The sequence below is a fragment of the Somniosus microcephalus genome, chromosome 7, assembly GCF_052327205.1.
Source record: "Somniosus microcephalus isolate GS21.2 chromosome 7, FLI_Smic_1.0, whole genome shotgun sequence".
NCBI classification, from domain to species: domain Eukaryota; kingdom Metazoa; phylum Chordata; class Chondrichthyes; order Squaliformes; family Somniosidae; genus Somniosus; species Somniosus microcephalus.
In genome coordinates, this window is record NC_140993.1 from 217483196 (window position 1) to 217505813 (window position 22618).

Below are 22618 nucleotides of genomic sequence, written 5' to 3' on the forward strand. Positions count from 1 at the left end.
GTTCTGAGGGACTGCCTAAGAAGAGAAGAAATAAAAAGGACAAAATATAAAAAGGAAAAAAAATTATTGAAGGCACACAACAGAGCAGCGAATCCTTAAGAGAACCAAGTATCAGAATCTCTTAACAGTTGAGCGGAAATAATTCTGTGTTTTCTCCCCCGCCACTTTGTTTTAGTTCTGCTTAAATAATTGCTTAATTTTCCTTTCTTCAGTTCTGATGAAGGGTTACACCCAAAATGTTATCCTGTTTGATCTCTGCACAGATGCTGACTGACCTGTTTCCGCTCTAACAAAACTGCCAGCAAAGTTCACAGGTCAGTAACTGGGTCTGTGGTGTGTAGATTCCTCAGCGCTTTTATAAGAGTTACTGGTACAGGTTAGCCATTTACACAAAATAGCTGACTAGTGCACACTTAAACATGTGTTGTTACTGCATTTTATTAGATAGATGTACAAAAATTTCTGATTTTTGAATTTGCAGTAACTTTTATAAAATCATTTGACACATTAAGTTACTTTATTGTAATCAAAAAGCACATCACCGGTAATCAGGTTGCAGAGTGGTGAACAGAAACGCAAATTTGTGCAAAAGCTGTTGAATTACAGGCCGCCCCCATCGAGAAGAAAACATTTTTTTTAAATGGCATATATAAAAAAATAGCAGCATCATACAAATACACTTGAAGGAAACTATAAATAAGAAACATACCAACTGTCCAGTCAATTTTCGGATTACTTAGCTGTCCCTTTCAGAGTTAGTTTGAAAGCAGGAATCTTGGTGTTTATTGTTCTCCAGTCTATCCACTTAATTACCACATTCAGTAACTGAATTACACATACACATGACAGCCCCTTCCCAGTGGCTTTCCACTATTTTAACTGACTTGCAGTTGTATTGAGAGCAAATAATGTACAATGATTGCACACTGAAACTGTCTCCAGAGAAACTCCTGGTTATCTCTCACTACTAAACATTAGAGTAAAACTTCTCATCTCCAGGACTAACATAACCTGCTCATTTAAAAATGTAAAGACCAAAATTTGTACAAATTACTAAATGTGAAATTTATTTTCAGCACACACTCTTTGAAATAGCTTAACTCAGTTGAAGAATTGGTTGCCAGCACTTGTGGTGGTCTGCATTTAACATGGCAATCAATACTGCTGACTTATAAGGCATCCCCCTAAATCTGTGGCCAGTATTTAGTTAATCAATAACCCCTCGAGATTACAGATACCCATTTATGCGTATGTCTTGTTCCCATTCTGTACAATGAATGCAATCTGGTTGCAATTGTACTGTACATTTTGCTTATATCACACTCTTAATACCTTATGACATGGGTTTCATTTGGTTCAAAGCAGCACAAAACTCTAGAAATCTCTATTTTTGGTGATTTTTTAAAAATGCTCCAAGGAGGCACTTTCCTACTTTGGCCACCTAGTGGCAGCAATGAGCACTTGCGGCTCAGGTGATGCCTCGGGTAGAGTTCCAGTAAAACTCCCTTTTATTCTGGCTCCAATCGCAGAAGAGCACTTGGTAGCGTAATAGTGTTTTTTTCCACCATTTCCCTCACCTGATATCCTTAAGGCCTCACTACCCACCCCCCCATTTTGCAGTAGCAAACGGGAGCTGAATGATTCATTATAAAGTGGCTTGAATTTGGGGGGGGAAACCTGCATTTTCAGAAATCCACTAAGCATTTCGTAGGTCAGCTGTGCCAGACATGGGTTCAGATTTGGATTTCCAGCCACTAAACAGCAGCAAGTAAAAGATCAGCATCAACTAAAAACCATGGCCACCACCAGCCTGCATCAGTTCTACTTGCATTTCTTGATAAAGTGCTTCTGCAAAAGATTTCCTCCCCCCCGTAAAGAGATAAAGTGAAGTTAAAAAAGCAAAATAACTAAACATTCTAAAATCTAAAGAGTAGAACAAGCAAAATTATGAGAACATATATAGTCAAAACAGATCAAGAAAGCGTGCAAGCACATTGAGAGGGCCCCCAGCTCCGGCCAAGGGAGGCCAGAATCCAAAGAAACCCTCAGAAAACAGCAAGATGCAGCATGCAAGGGAAGAGGAAGAGAATTCCTACATAGGTCACACAAAAATGTAATAATGTAATGGGTGCGTGGGACAAATGAGCCGAGAACAGTGAATCACCTGATCTTTCACTGAACAGTAGCGACGCAGGCTAATACGGCCATTAAAAAAGCAAAAACACTGGGGTTCATTTCTAGAGGGATAGAATTGAAAGGCAGAGAAGTTATGTTAAACTTGTATCGAACCTTGGATAGACCACACTTGGTGCACTGTGCAGATTATAAAAAGGATATAGAGGCACTGGAGAAGGTGCAAAAAAGGTTTACAGGGATGATACCAGAACTGAGAGGTTTATACCTAACAAGAAAGATTGAACAGGTTGTGTCTCTTTTCTACAGAAAAGAGAAGACTGAGGGATGACCTGATAGAAGTCTTTAAGATATTGAAAGGGTTCGATAGTGTAGAGGTGGAGAAGATGTTGCCACTTGCGGGGGGGGGGGGGGGGGGGGATCAGAACTCAGGGCCATAAATAGAAGATAGTCACTAATAAATCCAATAGTGAATTCAGGAGAAACTTCTTTACCCAGAGTGTGGTTAGAATGTGGAACTCACTATCACGGGGAGTGGTTGAGGCGACTAGCATAGATGCATTTAAGGGGAAGCTAGATAACCACATGAGGGAGAAATGAATAGAAGGATGTGTAGATAGGGTGAGATGAAGAAGGACGGGAGAAGACTTCTGCGGAGCATAAACACCGGCATGGACCTGTTGGGCCGAATGGCCTGTTTCTGTGCTGTACATTCTATGTAACTATGTAGAAGTATATTCAAAATGGGAGAACTCGGGGCAGGAATGGCAACAAACTTGAGTTATGGGTTATGCATTTACACTAACAATGCCTGGTGCACTAACACGGACATAATCGATAGATCCTGTATTTGGAATTCCTCATGGTAAGGTGCAGACCCTTCTACCTGCCTCGGGAATTCACGGCTGTTATCATCACTGCGGTCTATATCCCACCACACGCTAATGCCAAACTAGCACTGAAGGACCTCTACAGGGCCATCAGCGAACAGCAAACTGCGCACCCAGACGGAGCTTTTATCGTCGCGGGGGACTTCAATCACATAAACCTAAAAACTGTACTACCGAAATTCCACCAGAATGTTTCCTGCCCCACAAGAGGGGAGAACACACTGGATCAAGTCTACACGAGCATTGTAGACGCTTATAAAGCCATTCCCTGCCCCCACCTTGGGAAGTCTGACCACCTCTCCCTGTTTCTAGCCCCGGCATACAAACCGCTCATCAAAAGAGTGAGAACATCAGTGAGATCAGTGAAAGTATGGCCAGAGGGGGCAGTCTCGGAGCTTAAGGATTGCTTCGAACGCACTGATTGGGGCATGTTTGCCCATAATGACATCGAGGAATACACATCCACAGTGCTATTCTACATTAACAGTTGCGTCGAGGTCATCACGACCCATAAAAATATCAGGACATACCCCAACCAGAAACCCTGGATGAACGGAGAGGTCCGCTCGCTGTTGAAAGCACGCGACGCAGCATTTAAATCTGGCGACGCGGCGGCTTACAGTGCAGCTAGGACCAACCTAAAAAAGGGTATCAGGACTGCCAAAAGGAAACAGACACTGGATAGAGGATCATTTCCACAACAACTCGGACCCCCGGCGCATGTGGCAAGGCATCCAGTCCATCACTGACTACAAGAGCAAGAACACCAGCCCCCCGGTTAGCGATGCCTCCCTTCCGGAGGAGCTTAACAACTTCTACGCTCGCTTCGACAGGGACAACAGGGAGCCGGCTACCAAAGACTTGCCACCCCCGGAAGACAAGGTGCTCACTCTGTCGACCTCCGACGTAAGGGGCGTTTTACGCGGAGTGAACACACGAAAGGCTGCTGGACCGGATAGCATCCCTGGACGGGTACTCAAGGAATGTGCTGATCAGCTGGCTGATGTCTTCACCGCCATCTTCAATTTGTCATTGGCCCAGGCAGTAGTCCCTACATGCTTCAAGACCGCTACCATTATTCCTGTGCCAAAACAAACGGCTGTGACGTGCCTGAACGACTATCGACCTGTCGCACTCACACCCATCATAATGAAGTGTTTCGAGAGACTGGTCCTGGCTCACATCAAAGCCAGTGTTCCCGCCTCTCTTGACCAACACCAGTTTGCCTATCATGCAAACAGATCAATGGAGGATGCAATCACAACTGCTCTACACTCTGCACTGAATCACTTAGATGGTAAAGAGACCTACATCAGAATGCTGTTCATAGACTACAGCTCAGCATTCAACACTATCGTCCCCAACAAGCTGGCCACCAAACTCCACACTCTTGGCCTGAACACTTCCCTCTGCAACTGGACCCTGGACTTCCTAACAAACAGACCCGTCTGTCAAATTAGGTAACCACACCTCCCCGCCCCGACCCTGAACACGGGGGCCCCACAAGGATGTGTGCTGAGCCCCCTCCTCTACTCCCTCTTCACCCACGACTGTGTGGCTGTTCATGGTTCCAACATCATCATCAAGTTTGCGGATGATACCACGGTAGTAGGCCAGATCACCAACAACGATGAGTCAGCCTACAGGGAGGAGGTCCAGCATCTCGTGAAGTGGTGCGCTGATAACAACCTGGCCCTTAACATCAAGAAAACCAAAGAAATCATTGTGGACTTCAGGAAGTCTAAAGGCGGAAGTCACACCCCCATCCACATCAATGGGGCTGTGGTGGAAAGGGTGGACAGCTTTAAGTTCCTCGGAGTCCACATCACGGAAGACCTCTCCTGGTCCCTCAATACCTCCTCCCTGGTGAAGAAGGCCCAGCAGCGCCTATATTTCCTAAGGAGGCTGAAGGAATGTAACCTGTCACCCCGATCCTCTCTAACTTTTACCGCTGCACAATAGAGAGCATCCTGACAAACTGTATCACAGTATGGTATGGCAGCTGTAGCTACTATGACCGGAAAGCCCTGCAGCGGGTAGTCAAAACTGCCCAACGCATTACCGGCACACGGCTACTGACCATAGAGCACATATACCAGAAACGCTGTTTACGGAGGTCATGATCCATCATCAAAGACCTACCCACCCCAGCCACAGTCTGTTCGCCCTCCTGCCATCTGGGAGATGCTACAGATGCATTCGCACCCGTACGACCAGATTTAGGAACAGCTTCTTTCCCAGGGCTGTCATCCTACTGAACTCCACAAATAAACTCTAAAGCCTGCACATCTGCCAATGCACTTTATTATGGTTATGTTTATGTTAATGTATTACAAGCCAAATGTATGTTGAATGTTTAAATGTCTTAATCTAAATGTACACTCTCGGGAGCCGCAAGCCTACATTTCGTTGTACTGCACTTGTGCACTAACAATGACAATAAAGTTGATTATTTTTATTATTATAATGGGAGGCACAAATCTTGGAACCTGACAAATGCTGACCAAGCTTCTTGTGCTCCATCAGGGACAAGGAAGTCTCCTGTAGGAAAGGGATACCTCTCCTCTCCCTTTGGATAAAGGCCAGAGTTTTATGACATCCGATAGGATCGAGTGCGAATTCAGGGCAGCGATACAGAGGGAATCCCATTATGTATCAAGAAAAATCAATGCTAGCAAAAAAAAGGTGGCATCACTTTGAAAACAGGGATGGTATCCGGACTTTAAAAAAAAGAAACTAGTTAAGAAATTCAAAAATGAGCAAAGCCAAAAAGTTTCTGGGATAAGAGACAGTCAAAAAGGCCCAAAACTGCCCTGCCCGCCCCCATCCACCAGTCCAAGAAGCCCAAGATACGTGCAATAAATACCCTGGATGTTAAACAATACAAGGAAAAACTCAAACGATTAAAAGTTCTGCTGAAAAATCATGAAGCCAAGTTAAAACAAGTCAACAAAGCAATCTCCAGAAAGAACTGGTACTCAGACAGCAAGTAGTGGCGGCACAAGGAGAGGACACACCAGCTTCTCTCGATGCTTCAGCTGCTTAGGATCGTGAGTAGATGAGCTATGCAGACCAGGGAGGTCCAAATCTCCACTCTGTCTCAACTGGCCTGTGGGCAGGCTGCTACCATTGACCCCTGTGCCCCTGGTTTAGGGAGCGAGCTGGAAGTGTACACAATCCGTTGAGACCAGGACTGGGTTCCTCCCATAGGCTTGTCAACGCCAAGGGCTGGATTTTCATTAAGCTGTCGGGAAGGAGGCGGGACTACAACTTTCGGGTTTTAGTCCCGCCTCCATCGACGTCCGGCCAATCAACGCGATTTTCCCTTGATTGACCTTGTTGAGCTCGCCCAGCGGGCTCCGCAGGCCAATTAAGGGCCACCCGGCAACAGGTGACGTCACAGACTGAAATTTCATCTGTCAAGAGTTTTTGACAGATGAAATATCAGCATTTCACAGCTGTTTGAAGCTGTCAAACACTGACAGTCTGACTTCTAACCTGAGTCCTTCTACGCAGGCTCAGTTAGAACTCTCACCGACACTGAAAGCCGAAGGCTGTCACTTTTGACAGATCGCAGCCATTCAGCTTTCAGTTCCGGCTGAGTGATGGACTCCCGACGCCTAGAGGAAGAAAGGCTGTTAAGGTAAGTAAAACTTCTTTACACACTTTAGACACACCAAACACACTTACCTTTGCACTCATGCACCCATCACTCACCTGAACACCGACATCGCGACCCCTCCAAGTCCTTCAACCCGACGGCCCACCTGCTCTAACCTGGCGTGGTTTGGAGCCGTCGGGAATCCCACACGACACCCCTCAAAATAGGGATTAGGCTAAAAACTGCCTGTTAACTACCTGTTAACAGGCAGTTAATTGGCACTAATCCCTTCCCGTCTCGGGTCGGCGGGTCCCAGTGCGGGGCGGGTACCCGCCTCCCTTGAAACTTACGTGGAGGCGGGTTTTGAGCAGGATGGTGTCGGGACCCCCAAATTCGGGATTTTTGCCCCCCGCACGCCTGAAAACCCGCCTCACGGCACACTGAAAATCTGGCCTCAACTGTCTAGGCTCACATGTGGAAAGCACCATGGAACTGTACCCCAGTGAGCAGTCAATGCCTTTCAGGAAGTAGAAATATAAAACTGACCAAGCCAAACGCCCTGCAAAGGCAAGAGCAAATTATTCCACGACTGATTGCTGAGAAGACACGAAAGCCACCAAATCAGACTAAAACGAAGTCTACAAAAAAGGTAGAGATCACCTGACCTGGTTTCCTGGGAGGGTGGAGAGAAAGAGAGGGAGGAGGAGCAGAGGGAGAAGTAGATGCCTAACTCCAAAATCCTTTTCGCTGCCCCAAGAGTAGAAAAGGCAGTGGTGGCATCAGGGTGGTCAATGTGTAGGTGTACAAGAGTAACACAGGCCTCGAAGGTTTTCTTCAGAATGAACATGCTTATTGGAGTCAAATGTGAGACAGTGATTGAGCAGGTCAGGAGTTAAAACTCTGCAAGCTGTACAGAAATTCTGCAGTGCAAATTGGACGTCAGATGAACTTCCGATAACATTTTCCTCACTGCGAAAGTTTACAAAATAAAACCCAACTCCTTGAGGGCAATTCCGAAGAACATAAAAAATGGTAGGAGCAGGATTAGGCCATTCGGCCCCTCGAGCCTGCTCCGCCATTCAATAAGATCATGGCTGATCTTCTATCTCATCTCCACTTTCCTACACTATCCCCATATCACTTGATTCCCTTAATATCCAAAAATCTATTGATCTCTGTCTTGAATATACTCAACGACCGAGTCTCCACAGCCCTCTGGGGTAGAGAATTCCAAAGACTCACCACCGAGTGAAGAAATTTCTCCTCATCTCAGTCCTAAATGGTCGACCCCTTATTCTGAGACTGTTACACCTGGTTCTAGACTCCCCAGCCAGGGGAAACATCCTCCCTGCATCTACCCTGTCAAGCCCTGTAAGAATTTTGTATGTTTCGATGAGATCACCTCTCATTCTTCTAAACTCTAGAGAATATAGACCTAGTCTACTCAATCTCTCCTCATAGGACAATCCCCCCATCCCAGGAATCAGTCTGGTGAACCTTCATTGTACTCCCTCTAAGGCAAGTATGTCTTTCCTTAGGTATGGAGATCAAAACTGTACACAGTACTCCAGGTGTGGTCTCACCAAGGCCCTGTATAATTGTAATACGACTTCTTTACTCTTATACTCTAATCCCTTTGTAACAAAAGCTAACACACCATTTGCTTGCTGTACCTGCATGTACACAAATCAGAGTTAACAAGGACACCCAGGTACCTCTGAATACCAACATTTCCCAGTCTCTCACCTTTTACAAAAACATTCTGCTTTTTTATTTTTCCTACCAAAGTGGATAATTTTACATTGAGACAATATATTCCATCTGCTATGTTCTTGCCCACTCACTTAACCTGTCTATATCCCTTTGCAGCCTCTTTGCGTCCTCCTCACATCCCCACCTAGCTTTGTATCGTCAGCAAACTTGGGTACGTTACACTCAGTCCCCTCATCCAAGTCATGGATATAGATTGTAAATTCGGATCTGTAGAGTGGGCAGTCAGAGAATAGTAACCCCATCAGTAGGAAGGTCAAGTACTTTTACCCCAACACGCTTCAGAGAACTTTTAATTAAAAAAAATCCATCCCATTTTTTCTTTTAAAAAAAAATAATGAATTCCTGGGTGTGGGCGTCACTGGCGAGGCTGGTTGAATTCCTGAGTGTGGGTGTCATGGCAAGGCTGGTTATTAGCATTTTCAGCAGCAGAGGAGTGCGAGTGGGGGCAGCACCGAAACGGCCTTACGGTGGATACAGAAGAAATAAAAACTACTGATTTTATTTACTCGGAATGGGGATTTTCTTGCAGTTAAAATCATTAACAGCAAGAAAAAAAAGAGCCAAGAGAGATTATCTGGGAAATTAATATTCTAAAAATGGCATCAATTGTTTTTGAAGAACTGCAGGACAGCAGCCTCTCCTGAACATGACATCACTCGAAGACACCTTCGATTTTATCAAAACTTAAAAAAAAACTCTTTTGCCCAACAGAGCTACTGAGGAGGCACAATAAAAAGTGATTACTAATAAAACATTTACACTACTGGCACTGGGGTTGTGCCCAACAGAGGAGGGCAAGAGCATCAAGCAGATGCTGCCAGCTTGAATGCCTGATCTTCTAGCCCTTGATGAAACCATCCCAGAGGCTATAACCAGATCAGTGAGGCCAAAACCCTGAATGCAGTTTAAAAGAAGTAAGTCCAAACAATGCACTACTCTTTGTGAAACTGCCCGTTTAATGTCAAATTATGGACTCACTTCCACAAGGATCTGGGTTAACATTGCCCAAACTCATTTCATATCGGACTCTAACAGTGAGCAGGTAGAGAAAACTCTTGTTCCATCGGTCGGGACTGAATTGAAACCCAGATTCCCTTAGTATTTACTTTCCAAATTGACAGAGTTGTTCTTTTTTCTTTTAATCGGTCGTAGCATGTCCATCAACTGAATTCAAGATTTTTAATATCGAACTCTATCTTAATTTAAAATTGCAAAGCAGATATATCTCCAAGCAGCAGAGAGAGTAACATGTAACCTCAGCTATTTTCATTTGCTTATACATTCAAATGCGAAATGTAATCGCACCAAATCAGTAAAAATAAAACTGCATTCGTGCTGTTTACCAAAAGATTCTGTCATACATTCTTCACTACAGCAAGTTACCACGGACACTTCAGATGGAAATGAATATCTACTCCATGTTACAGTCACTACAGCTCTAACAATATCTGAAAGCTTTGAATCATCTTTTGATGGAATAAAAGGTCATCGACTTGAAATGTTAACTCTGTTTCTCTCTCCACAGGCGCTGCCTGACCTGCTGAGCATTTCCAGCATCTTATGTTTTCATGACAAAGTACAGGAAACTTTTTTTATCCGGCACCGACGGGACCGATGTGGTGTCAATTCATCAAAAATTCCGGATAGCCGAAAGCTATAGTAAAAGATACGGAGAGCTGAGAGCTCCGTATAAAGCAACAAACCCTGTTGCTTAGCAACAGGTTCAGAACAATGGCCACAAATTATAAAGCGTCTCTGTAGCTTAGCAACAGCTGCAGCCACACCCTTGCACAGCAACAGATCGAGGAAGGCAAGTACAATATGAAGTAAAACTTACCTGAACCTACTCCTGAATTTTGCCGGTTAACCGAGATTTCCGGTTATTTAGGTGTCGGTAAATCAAAAGTTTCCTGTATTACTTAAAAAGGGTAAAGCCCAGATTCAGCACCGGTAGCTGCATGTAGAATCAGAGTCACATCTCTTAATATTCTTCTGTCCATAGTTGTGCTAAGAGTACCAATCCCCAACCAGGTAGCTTTCCACTTTTAATCAGATCAGAAACGTGTTAACTGGGACTCTATTCCACATAACTACTACACCGTCTGCACGCACGTGTGCAATTCTTTCTAATCTCACATCTTGCTTGAGGTTTGTTAATTTTGCGCGTGTCCTCTTGTTACTTATTTACACATCCCAACAGTTACATTATGAACAGTATGCTGCGCTCTAATTGGAGTGTACGTAAACCGACTGTTTGTTGTGCAACTAACTCTGCAGGTAGCGAGCTTATCTTCACTTGGGTCAGAAAACGGACCTGCGAACAAAGCAAGAATTGAGATATATTGGAAGATAATTTCCAGATCAGATTTAATCATTGTGCAGCTCAGAAGCTGGGTTCCACTCGCAACATTAACCTGGCTTTCCCCTTTCCGGATGCATACTAATCCACTGTATATCTGCTACATTTTCAGCCTTTATTATAGATCTTTTTTTTCTTCAATACACCTCAGTTCGGACGTCTGGTCCGAAATGCAATCCATGTGACGGCCAGGGTTACAGGCACGATATGGATGAGAGTGCGCTTTGCTTGCAAGCAAATTCATTTTTGCACCCACTTCTCCAGTCCTCAAGGTGTTAGCTGCTGCTGGTGCATGGATCCACGGGTATCAGGCGCCCTCCCGTAACTCACCAAGCCACCAGCTAGCAACCACGAGTCAAAACAATGGCTGTTTCTTTTGCCTCTGCTAGACCTGGGGCATTGAGGCTAATAGTAGTACCTCTACTGCAACCCTGGCAGAAACAAACTAAGACAGTACCATCATGGATGCCAAATTTTAAACTTTTCTACCTGGCAGTTAATAAGGCAGGGGAGGGGGGAAAGAAAGACCAAAACCATCATTTATGGATGCCAGCACAAACTCCCTGACCCAGTGTATGTTTTACTTTAAAGTACTCGCAAGCTGGTAATGCCACTGCCACGCCAGGTACCAAGACTCTAGACTTACCGTGCCAGTTTAGCGTGCCACCTCACAGACCCTCCCATCTGCACTTGCCTGGTTTTGTGTATTCACACCCTGACCAAAAAAAACACCAGGGGAATGATAAATGGCCACTTAATTTTGTTGTGGTTCATATTCATTTATACACTGAAATCTTTTCAATTTATAATATTCTCTCTACCTTCTTCCAGTGAATTTTAACATAATAATCCCCAGCTAATTTTCCCTGAAAAAAGTTTAAAAAATGCCTGTCTTCTATGCTGCACTTCCCCTACAAAGCATACGCACTTAATCCTATTGAATCGACTACTGTAACTGTTGTGCGTGCAAGAGAGTTATCTGTGGAGACTACATGATGGCTGCTTAGGGAGTGTTACACCTCACTATCAGTATTTCAAGGCACACCAGATATATCATAATTACATAACCACTCACCACTGCTCAAGATAAAATAACATTTGAATTTAGTAATATAAACTACCATTTGAACGAACAGAAAAATATACCACGAGAGATCACTTCTGCCACTATCTACCTTACAATGCACAAAGATGAGGCAGAATGTTGACTAAACTCAATTTCTCCCTCCCTCCCCATAAACACTAACACAAAATTAACTATAAAATGAAGGACCACCACAAAGGACTATACAGTATCAAAAAGAACTTTGCCTGGAAGTGTGAAAAATGGTTCCACTCACTCATGCTATTTTGTAGTGGTTCTGACATTTGTAGCGACTGTCCAACTATATTAGAACTTTAGATTTACTTAAGTTCAAACTATTTAAGATGCGAATCTGTTGTGCATTTAAACTTTTGTTCTAAAAATAAAAAAATGTAACTAGCTCACAAAAATTAAGTGTAATGGATGCCAAGTTCACAAAGCATGTGCAGTGGTCAAAATACTTTACAGGGACATGTAAAGCCACCAAACGTCTCAGTCCAAACATCCTCAGGCATTCGAGTCATCGTTCTCGGGGTCTTCAACCTTGCTGATGTCCAGCAGTGCATGCACAAGGAGAGAAGCAGAACCCTTGCTACTACTGGGCTGTGGATAGTGGGGCACGAGCAGACAGCTAGTTTGCAGTGTTCGTTCCTCAGCATAGTCGTCTCTTGGTGTTAATCTGTATTCAAGGATAAACAGCAATTAAATACACAGTGACCAATCTCCTGTGGGGTTGCACACACGGAGTCAAGAGCAAATATGGTCTTCAGGTGAAGCAGGATTAGAGGGCACAGTATAATTGAAGGGCATGCAGATGTAATTCAGTCCCCATTTTAAAATCATACACTGTAATTATTTTAAAATAATACTTAGATTTGATTTGATTTAGCAAAAAGTACAGCAATTTGTGAAGCAGAGAAGTAGAGTTGGTTGGAGCACAGGAGTTTCTCTGCAGAACAGACGGAGGAACTGGGAGAAACAAAACTGTGGTGCTACAGCCCCACCACTGGTAGGAGGGTGCAATTACACTGTGATACATTTACATAGAAAAATAGGAGGAGTAGGCCATTTGGCCCTTCGAGCCTGCTCCGCCATTCAGTTTGATCATGGCTGATCCTCTAGTTCAATACCATATTCCCGCTCTCTCCCCATACCCCTTGACGCCTTTTGCGTCTAGAAATCTATCTATCTCCTTCTTAAATATATTCAGTGACTTGGCTTCCACAGCCTTCTGTGGTAGAGAATTCCACAGATTCACCACTCTCTGAGGGAAGAAATGTCTCATCTCAGTCCTAAATATCCTACCCTGTATCCTGAGACGGTGACCCCTCGTTCTAGACCCCCCAGCCAAGGGAAACATCCTCCCTGCATCCAGTCTGTCTAGCCCGGTCAGAATTTTATACGTTTCAATGAGATCCCCTCTCATTCTTCTAAACTCTAGTGAATACAGGCCTAGTCGACCCAATCTTTCCTCATACGACAGTCCTGCCATCCCAGGAATCAGTCTGGTAAACCTTTGCTGCACTCCCTCTATGGTAAGTATATCCTTTCTTAGGTAAGGAGACCAAAACTGCACACAGTACTCCAGGTGTGGTCTCACCAAGGCCCTGTATAACTGTAGTAAGACATCCTTGCTCCTGTACTCAAATCCTCCTGCAATGAAGGCCAACATACCATTTGCCTTCCTAACTGCTTGCTGCACCTGTATGTTTGCTTTCAGTGACTGGTATACAAGGACACCCAGGTCCCTTTGTACATCAACATTTCCCAATCTATCACCATTTAAATAATATTCTGCCTTTCTGTTTTTCCTACCGAAGTGGATAACTTCACATTTATCCACGTTATACTGCATCGGCCATGTATTTGCCCACTCACTCACCTTGTCTAAATTGCCTTGAAGCCTCTTTGCATCCTCCTCACAACTCACAATCCCACCTAGTTTCGTGTTGTCAGCAAACTTGGAAATACTACATTTGGTTCCCTCATCCAAATCATTGATATAAAGTGAATAGCTGGGGCCCAAGCACTGATCTCTGCGGTACCCCACTAGTCACCACCTGCCACCCCGAAAAAGACCCACCTATTCCTACTCTCTGTTTTCTGTCTGTTAACCAATTTTCAATCCATGCCAATACATTACCCCCAATCCCATGTGCTTTAATTTTGCACACTAACCTCTTATGTGGGACTTATCAAAGGCCTTCTGAAAATCCAAATATACCACATCCACTGGTTCTCCCTTATCTATTCTACCAGTTACATCCTCAAAAAACTCCAGTAGGTTTGTCAAACATGATTTCCCTTTCACAAATCCATGTTGACTTTGTCTAATCCAGCTGATATTTTCTAAGTGTCCTGTTACCACATCCTTTATAATAGACTCTAGCATTTTCCTTACTACTGATGTTAGGCTAATCGGTCTGTAGTTCCCTGTTTTCTCTCTCCCTCCTTTTTTAAATAGTGGGGTTACATTTGCCATCCTCCAACCTGCAGGAACTGTTCCATAATCTATAGAATTTTGGAAGATGACAACCACTATTTCCATAGCTACCTCTTTTAGTACTCTGTGATGCAGATTATCAGGCCCTGGGGATTTATCGGCTTTCAGTTCATTAATTTCTCCAGCACTATTTTTTTACTAATACTCATTTCCTTTAATTCCTCCTTCTCACTAGACCCTTGGTTCCTTAGCATTTCTGGGAAGTTATTTGTGTCCTCTTCCGTGAAGACAGAACCAAAGTATTTGTTTAATTGCAAAGCCATTTCCTTGTTCCCCATTATAAATTCTCCCGTTTCTGACTGTAAGGGACCTACATTTGTCTTCAGTAATCTTTTTCTTTTTACATACTTGTAGAAGCTTTTACAGTCCGCTTTTATGTCCCTTGCAAGTTTACTCTCATACTCTATTTTCCCCCTCTTAATCAATCTTTTGGTCCTTTTTTGCTGAACTCTAAACTGCTCCCAATCCTCAGGCTTGCTACTTTTTCTGGCAACTTTATATGACTCCTCTTTGGATCTAATACTATCCTTAATTTCTTTTGTTAGCCATGGTTGGGCCGCTTTTCCTTTTGTGTTTTTGCACCAGAAAGGAATGTATAACTGTTGCAATTCATGCATTCGTTCCTTAAATGTTAGCCATTGCCTATCCACCGTCATGCCTTTTAAGGAAGCTCCCCAATCTATTACAGCCAACTCCCTTCTCATACCTTCGTAGTTTCCTTTGTTTAGATTTAGGACCCTAGTTTTGGATTGGACTACTTCATTTTCCATCTTAATGAAGAATTCTATCATGTTATGGTCACTCTTCCCACACAACAAGATTATTAATTAACCCCTTCTCATTGCACAATACCCAATCTAGGATAGCCTGTTCCCTAGTTGGCTCCTCAACGTACTGGTCTAAAAAACCATCTCGTACACACTCCAGGAATTCATCCTCCACAGTATTATTGCTAATTTGGTTTGGCCAGTCTATATGTAGATAAAAGTCACCCATGATTACTGTAGTAACCTTGTTACATGCATCTCTAATTTCCTGTTACCGCTATTGTTTGGAGGCCTATAGACAACTCCCACCAATGTTTTCTGCCCCTTGGTGCTTCTTAGTTCCACCCAGACTGATTCTACATCTTGATTTTCTGAGCCAATATCCTTTCTCACTATTGCTCTGGATTTCATCCTTTAATAACAACGCCACCCCCACCTCCTTTTCCTTTTTGCCTGTCCTTCCGAAATATCGAATATCCTTGGATATTCAGCTCTCAGCCTTGGTCACTCTGCAGCCATGTCTCCGTAATCGCAATTATATTGTATCTGTTTTCATCTATTTGCGCTGTTAATTCGTCTACCTTATTACGAATGCTTCGTGCATTCGAATACAGTGCCTTTAGATTTGTCTTTTTAACATTTTTAGACATAACATTTTTTTGTACTATGGCCCTATTTGTCTTACCCGGACCCTATTTGTTAGTGCACTCTTTTGTTTGTACGCTCTGTCCCTTTCTGACACAATCTGGTTATCCTTATCCCAATCACTTTCCTGCACTGCTTCCTTGTCTTTTCTTTTTCGCATTCTAGATTTCTCTCCACTGGGCAGTTTCCATCAAAAAAAAGGGCATAGGAATTTATAACGGGATAAGGTTGCCAAAAAGTGTGACAATAACTTGACAGTAGTAAGTAATGTTTGCGGACAGGAAATTTGTGCAGACTTTTAATACATTCTAGATATAATGTACACACTCGAGACCAAAGGGCCCATATATCTGCCCGGGAAACTTGCTCCTTGCCGTTTCTGGTACTCCATTCATTGCACTCATCACATGTTGCTAGATTTGAGCTTAAAATTGTTGCCACCCCTTGCCTTGCTCTCCAGAAAGAGAAAACTATGGAAACTATTAAAATTATGGTCCTCAACAAAACTATAAGGATTTTGTCCCTCAACAAAAAGTTTGTGGGCAACACGGCCAGAAACCTGAAGATTTCTTGAAACAATATAGTCGCATGGTATGTAACAAAGTAATAGTTTCAGGCAGGAGGAGCGTCAATCCACCCAGCCCAGCTAGCCACGGCATTCCAAATAACCCGGAATCCCATTTGTTGACCAGAGCTTCTCGAATTCCTTCTTGAAACCCATTACGGTATCTTGCTCCACCACCCATGGCAAGTTAACTTCTACGTACTGGTATAAAAAGGACACTGCGGCTTTAAGGCAAATTTCATGTTACCCATCAAAATAAACGACACCCATTTTGAAATTGAAGTACAGTTGGATTCAGCTACAATCTACTTTAAAACCAAGTTGATGTAATCAAATCATTTGACACTTTTTTAAAGCACTACATTCCCACTTTACTCCGTTGCTTAATTCAAATTATTGGTCAATTTAAATGTATTTAATGTAAAATAAAACTACTTCGAACTATCAACAGAAGGTAAGAGCCCATGGGATCCAGGGCAATTTGGCACATTGGATCCAAAATTGGCTTAGTGACAGGAGGCAGAGGGTGATGGTCAAAGGTTGTTTTTGTGACTGGAAGCCTGTGTCCAGTAGTGTACCACAGGGATCAGTGCTGGGTCCTTTGCTGTTTGTAGTGTACATTAATGATTTAGATATGAATGTAGGAGGTATGATCAGTAAGTTCGCAGATGACACGAAAATTGGTGGAGTGGTAAATAGTGAGGAGGGAAGCCTCAGGCTACAGGACGAAATAGACGGGTTGGTTAGATGGGCATAACAGTGGCAAATGGAATTTAACCTTGAAAAGTGTGAGGTGATACATTTTGGGAGGATTAACAAGGCAAGGGAATACACAATGAATGGTAGGACCCTAGGAAGGACAGAGGATCAGAGGGACCTTGGTGCGCATGTACATAGACCCCTGAAGGCAGCAGGACAGGTAAATAAGGTGGTTAAAAAAGCATATGGGATACTTATATTCTATGCCTCGGCTAATGAAGGCAAGAGCAGGGAGGTTATGATGGAGCTGTACAAAACGCTAGTTAGGCCACAGCTGGAATACTGCGTGCAGTTCTGGTCACCACACTATAGGAAGGATGTGATTGCATTGGAGAGGGTGCAGAGGAGATTCACCAGGATGTTACCTGGGCTGGAGCGCTTCAGCTATGAAAAGAGACTGGACAGGCTGGGGTTGTTTTCCTTAGAGCAGAGAAGGCTGAGGGGGGACCTGATTGAGGTGTACAAAATTATGAGGGGCATAGATAGGGTAGATAGAAAGCAACGTTTCCCCTTAGTAGAGGGGTCAATAACCAGGGGGCATAGTTTCAAGGTAAGGGGCAGGAGGTTTAGAGGGGATTTGAGGAAAAACTTTTTCACCCAGAGGGTGGTTGGAATCTGGAACTCACTGCCTGAAAGGGTGGTAGAGGCAGCAACCCTCACAACATTCAAGAAGCATTTAGATGGGCACTTGAAACGCAATAGCACACAAGGCTACGGACCAAGTGCTGGAAAATGGGATTAGAATAGGCAGGGCTTGATGGTCGGCGCGGACACGATGGGCCGAAGGGCCTCTTTCTGTGCTGTAAACATAGAAACATACATAGAAGGTAGGAGCAGGAGTAGGCCATTCGACCCCTCGAGCCTGCTCCACCATTTAATGAGATCATGGCTGATCATCCAAACTCAGTACCCGGTCCCGGCCTTCTCCCCATATCCCTTGATCCCTTTAGCCTTAAGAAATATATCTAACTTCTTCTTGAATATATTTAATGAATTGGCCTCAACTGCCTTCTGTGGTAGAGAATTCCACAGGTTCACCACTCTCTGGGTGAAGAAATTCCTCCTCATCTCTGTCCTAAATGGCTTACCCCTTATCCTTAGACTGTGACCCCTGGTTCTGGACTCCCCCGCCATCGGGAACATCCTTCCTGCATCTAGTCTGTCTACTCCTGTTAGAATTTTATAAGTTTCAATGAGATCCCCTCTCATTCTTCTAAACTCCAGCGAGTATAAGCCCAATCGACCCAATCTCCTTTCATATGTTATTCCTGCCATCCCAGGTATCAGTCTGGTGAATCTTCGCTGCACGCCCTCCATGGCAAGAAAATCCTTCCTCAGATAAAGTGACCAAAACTGCACACAATATTCAAGGTGTGGTCTCACCAAGGCCCTGTACTACAGCAAGACATCCTTGCTCCTGTACTCGAATCCCCTCGCTACAAAGGCCAACATACCATTTGCCTTCTTAACCGCCTGCTGCACCTGCATGTTTACCTTCAGCGATTGGTGCACAAGGACACCCAGGTCTCGTTACACTTCCCCTTCTCCCAATCTATTGCCGTTCAGATAATAATCTGCCTTCCTGTTTTTGCCACCAAAGTGGATAACCTCGCATTTATCCACATTATACTGCATCTGCCCAATCACCCAACCTGTCCAAATCATACTGGAGTTTCTCAGCTTCCTCCTCACAGCACACACGCCCACCCAGATTTGTATCGGCTGCAAACTTGGAGATATTACATCTAGTTCCGTGGTCTAGATCATTAATGTATAGTGAATAGCTGGGGTCCTAGCACCAATCCCTGCGCTACCCCACTAGTCACTGCCTGCCACTCGGAAAAAGACCCGTTTATTCCAACTCTTTGCTTCCTGTCTGCCAACCAGTTCTCTATCCAAGTCAATACCTTGCCCCCAATCCCATGTGCTTTAACTTTACACGCTAATCTCTTATGCGGGACCTTATCGAAAGCCTTCTGAAACTCCAAATACACCACATCCACTGGTTCTCCCTTCTCTATTCTACCAGTTACATCCTCAAAAAATTCCAGTAGATTAGTCAAGCACGATTTACCTTTCGTAAATCCATGTTGACTTTGTCCGATCCTGTCACTGTTTTCCAAGTGCTCTGCTATTACATCTTTTATAATGGACTCTAGCATTTTCCCTGCTACCGATGTCAGGCTTACCGGTCTGTAATTCCCCATTTTCTCTCTACCACCTTTTTTGAATAGTGTGGTAACATTAGCTACCCTCCAATCCATGGGAACTGTTCCAGAGTCTATCGAATTATGGAAGATGATCAGCAATGCATCTACTATTTCTAGGGCCACTTCCTTAAGTACCCTTGGATGTAGATTATCAGGCCCTGGGGATATAACTCTATGACTGTATAATGATCGAATAATGCCTCCAACTGGCCAGTAGATACAAATTCCCGCATTTCTGTGCACTGCGCTAATGCAACCGAGGAGTGGAACTGATTTTTATTTGCAGAAAAACAACAAACATTAAAAGAAGCTGACCAGATCAATTCAGGCTGAACTGTCTTTAATAGGCATTCCCACAAGCTGTGAAACTCCTTCCTGCGTGAAACAGCAAAGCACATCATTTCAAAATCGATTCGTGCAGCCTCACGCCTATTAATCACTACACCCGAGCGTAAACACATGAGCATAAATGGGGTGTAATTTTGGAAAGTAAGATTTGATCCCTACGGTTGAGTGCCTACTATGGTGATAGTTAAAAGCGAATTCTACTGTACTTTGCACACTTGTGCTGTGATCACTAAATTATGCAGCAAACCATTTGGTTGCTTACCGTCCATCCGGGACACGCTGCAAGCCTTCAGACTGGTTGCTTATTCTGCCGGATACGCTTCCCACTTTACTCCTTTTCTCTGGCAGGTCAGTCGGCACCGCTTGGCCCGATAAACTGAGAGAAGCTTGTTCCCCGGTGGAGGCGTTCAATACAGAAGGGATATCGGGGAGAACATCATGCTCATCGATTTCAAGAAAAGGTTTCACCTCTGAAAATGTCCCTTGACTGAAGGATTCGTGATTGGTTGCAGGTATGGTTGATGTCCCATGATTTGCCATGCCTGTAGTGGATGTCCCCATGGATTTAGAGATTACCCTGAGTTTATGGGAACTTGACTTGTGCTTCTTTTTGTGCTGGACTTTAGAATTGTGCTTCAGGAAAAATTCACAGGACTCCTGCAGTACTCTCCGACTTTCAGTTATAGGGCTAAGAGGATGTGAAGAAGAGAATATTCAGAAAACAAAATAATGGGCAAATCATTGAAATTGCTTAAAAAAAAAAGTTTCAATATTGGAGGTGGAGCTGGTGCTGGACTAGCAACCCCAAAGTCACGATCCAAATCCCACCATGTCATGTGAAATGGAGCTCAATAAATCTGGTCATTTGTGGGCTAGCCACAGAAAAAATGACCATGAAAGGTGCTGGATTGTTGTTAAAAATAAATATTCAGTAATGTTCTTTAACCCCTTTAATAGTTGCCAAATTGCCCAGAGTTCAATTGCCGTACGTAAACTACATCATTACAAAAGGCCAAAAAGTCAGTGCCGCTTTGAAACTGATGTGAGATTCTACTCCGCATGGGGAAAGCACCCAGCTTCTTCACAGTGCCTCCAATGGCTGAACTCCGTACGTGGAGGCCGGTGTCCAATCCCTCCATTGCTGCTCTCAATATCCACCTCCACACTGCAGCACAGCAGCTAAAATCCACCCCCCCACCCCACCTCCTATTCTCTCCCTCGCACAATGTAAGCACTCTTAGTGAAGAGATTAAAAGCTAGTCTTACTCTCGCTTGCGGGCACTGTGAAAGAAATTGGCCCATTCAGAACAAGTCTTCCGACTGCCAACCCAGAAAACTGCTGGTATACCGACAATTAGTGTCATCAGGTATTTCATCATAAAAAGAGACAAGTCAGGCCTGGTCAGAGTATTTCCCTAAAAACAAAACACAAACAAAAAAACAATTACTGCATCAACTTATTCCAACCTAATTAAAACTACTGTGCCACAGCACCAAGAGTTTGCCAAGATACAGGGCACAAGTTTTAACCAGGATTACAGACGGCAATTCATCAGTAGGAAGAATCCTCTGAGCCACACCATTAATGACACAATTAAGCTCCAATATAGACTGCAGATATCAGCAACGGGAATTTCTGTGGGGGTTCTTCCGATCTCCTGCCGTAACTTCAACAGAAACCGCAGAGAGACGGTGTAATCAGCTGTTTATGCCCTTGCCCCAGGGTTTCCTCGGGACGTCTGACTAACTTAAAGGCGCCATATAAATGCAAGTTGCTGTTTCCGTCAAAGTAATGGCAGGTGATCGGAGAGCACCCTTCCCCGTGCCAGGAAATTCCAGCCCCAGGTCTCTGTGGCAGCAGCAAGCAAAAATGTTAATAAAATGTCAAGGATTTGAAGATAGAAGTTGTAAAAAGGCTAAAAGATGGCTCAGTTATAGTAATGGAACTATCATTCCAAAAGAGTGAGCCTAAGCACTCTTAGTTTTCTCTCACCCCCCTCCCCTCCAGAAGGGATTAACTCCTGTTGACACGTGGTTACGGCAAATGATTTGGCAAGGTTCTACATTCGGCACAATTTGCTGCCCAAGCACCACAATTTTAGACACCAAGAGCTGGAGACAGGGCCCCCCAGGTGTAGCCCCCACAGCCCCCCCACCCCAAGTGTAGCCCCCACAGGGACCCCCCCCCCCGCAAAGTGTAGCCCCCACAGGGACCCCCCCCCCAAAGTGTAGCCCCCACAGGGACCCCCCCACAAAGTGTAGCCCCCACAGGGACCCCCCCCAAGTGTAGCCCCCACAGGGCCCCTCCAAGTGTAGCCCCCACAGGGCTCCCCCCAGTGTAGCCCCCACAGGGCCCCCCCCCAGTGTAGCCCCCACAGTGCCCCCCAAGTGTAGCCCCCACAGGGCCCCCCCACAGTAGCCCCCACAGGTGTAGCCCCCACAGCCCTCCCCACTCCAAGTGTAGCCCCCACAGGGCCCACGCCCACCCTCCCCAAGTGTAGCCCCCTTTTTCCATGTGTGACATAGTTGTCGACAGCTACTTGGTTGTGGAGAGCATCACAGTCGAGCCCAATGCCAACCTCATCAGACAGCCACACGCGAGCACTTTTCAGCACTAGATTGTGACCAGGTGCCGATCAATTGCTCCTCCTGGCCGATTCTAAAGCCCCGACCTGTGTCCCCAGCCCAGGTCAGTTAACTCGGACAAGACCATGGGTCAAGTCACAGACCTTCTGGTGTTAACCAGGTTAGTACCACGTCACATGGTGCCTCTGTCTACAAAGCTGTCAGAATGGTTGTGCCTTCGTATTTCAAATAGACAAAGCTTAACGGAGATCAAACACATAAATTACCAAGTCTATACAACAATTCTAACAGCATTAGCACTATTAAAAGAGCTGTAACTGCTACTGTATTTGGCTTTCCACTGCTTCAATAGCCTCAGTAGTACGGGGAAAGTAAAAGAAAGCAGAATTCTGTGT

The 22618-nt window shown here is 44.4% G+C and overlaps 1 protein-coding gene across 3 annotated transcripts in view; it reads right to left on the minus strand.

Moving 5' to 3' along the window:
* Positions 1–422: 422 nt before the first annotated feature.
* Positions 423–22618, minus strand: part of LOC147115117 (frizzled-6-like) — a 102082-nt gene continuing 79886 nt past the window's right edge. For all 3 annotated transcript variants that reach the window (XM_085993415.1, XM_085993414.1, XM_085993413.1), the window contains exons 5-7: positions 20904–21052; positions 19900–20325; positions 423–12519 (exon numbers count right to left, since the gene is read on the minus strand). In XM_085993415.1, the coding sequence (XP_085849541.1) occupies positions 12348–12519; positions 19900–20325; positions 20904–21052 (747 nt within the window). In that variant the 3' untranslated portion in view covers positions 423–12347. The remainder of the gene's footprint in view (positions 12520–19899; positions 20326–20903; positions 21053–22618) is intronic.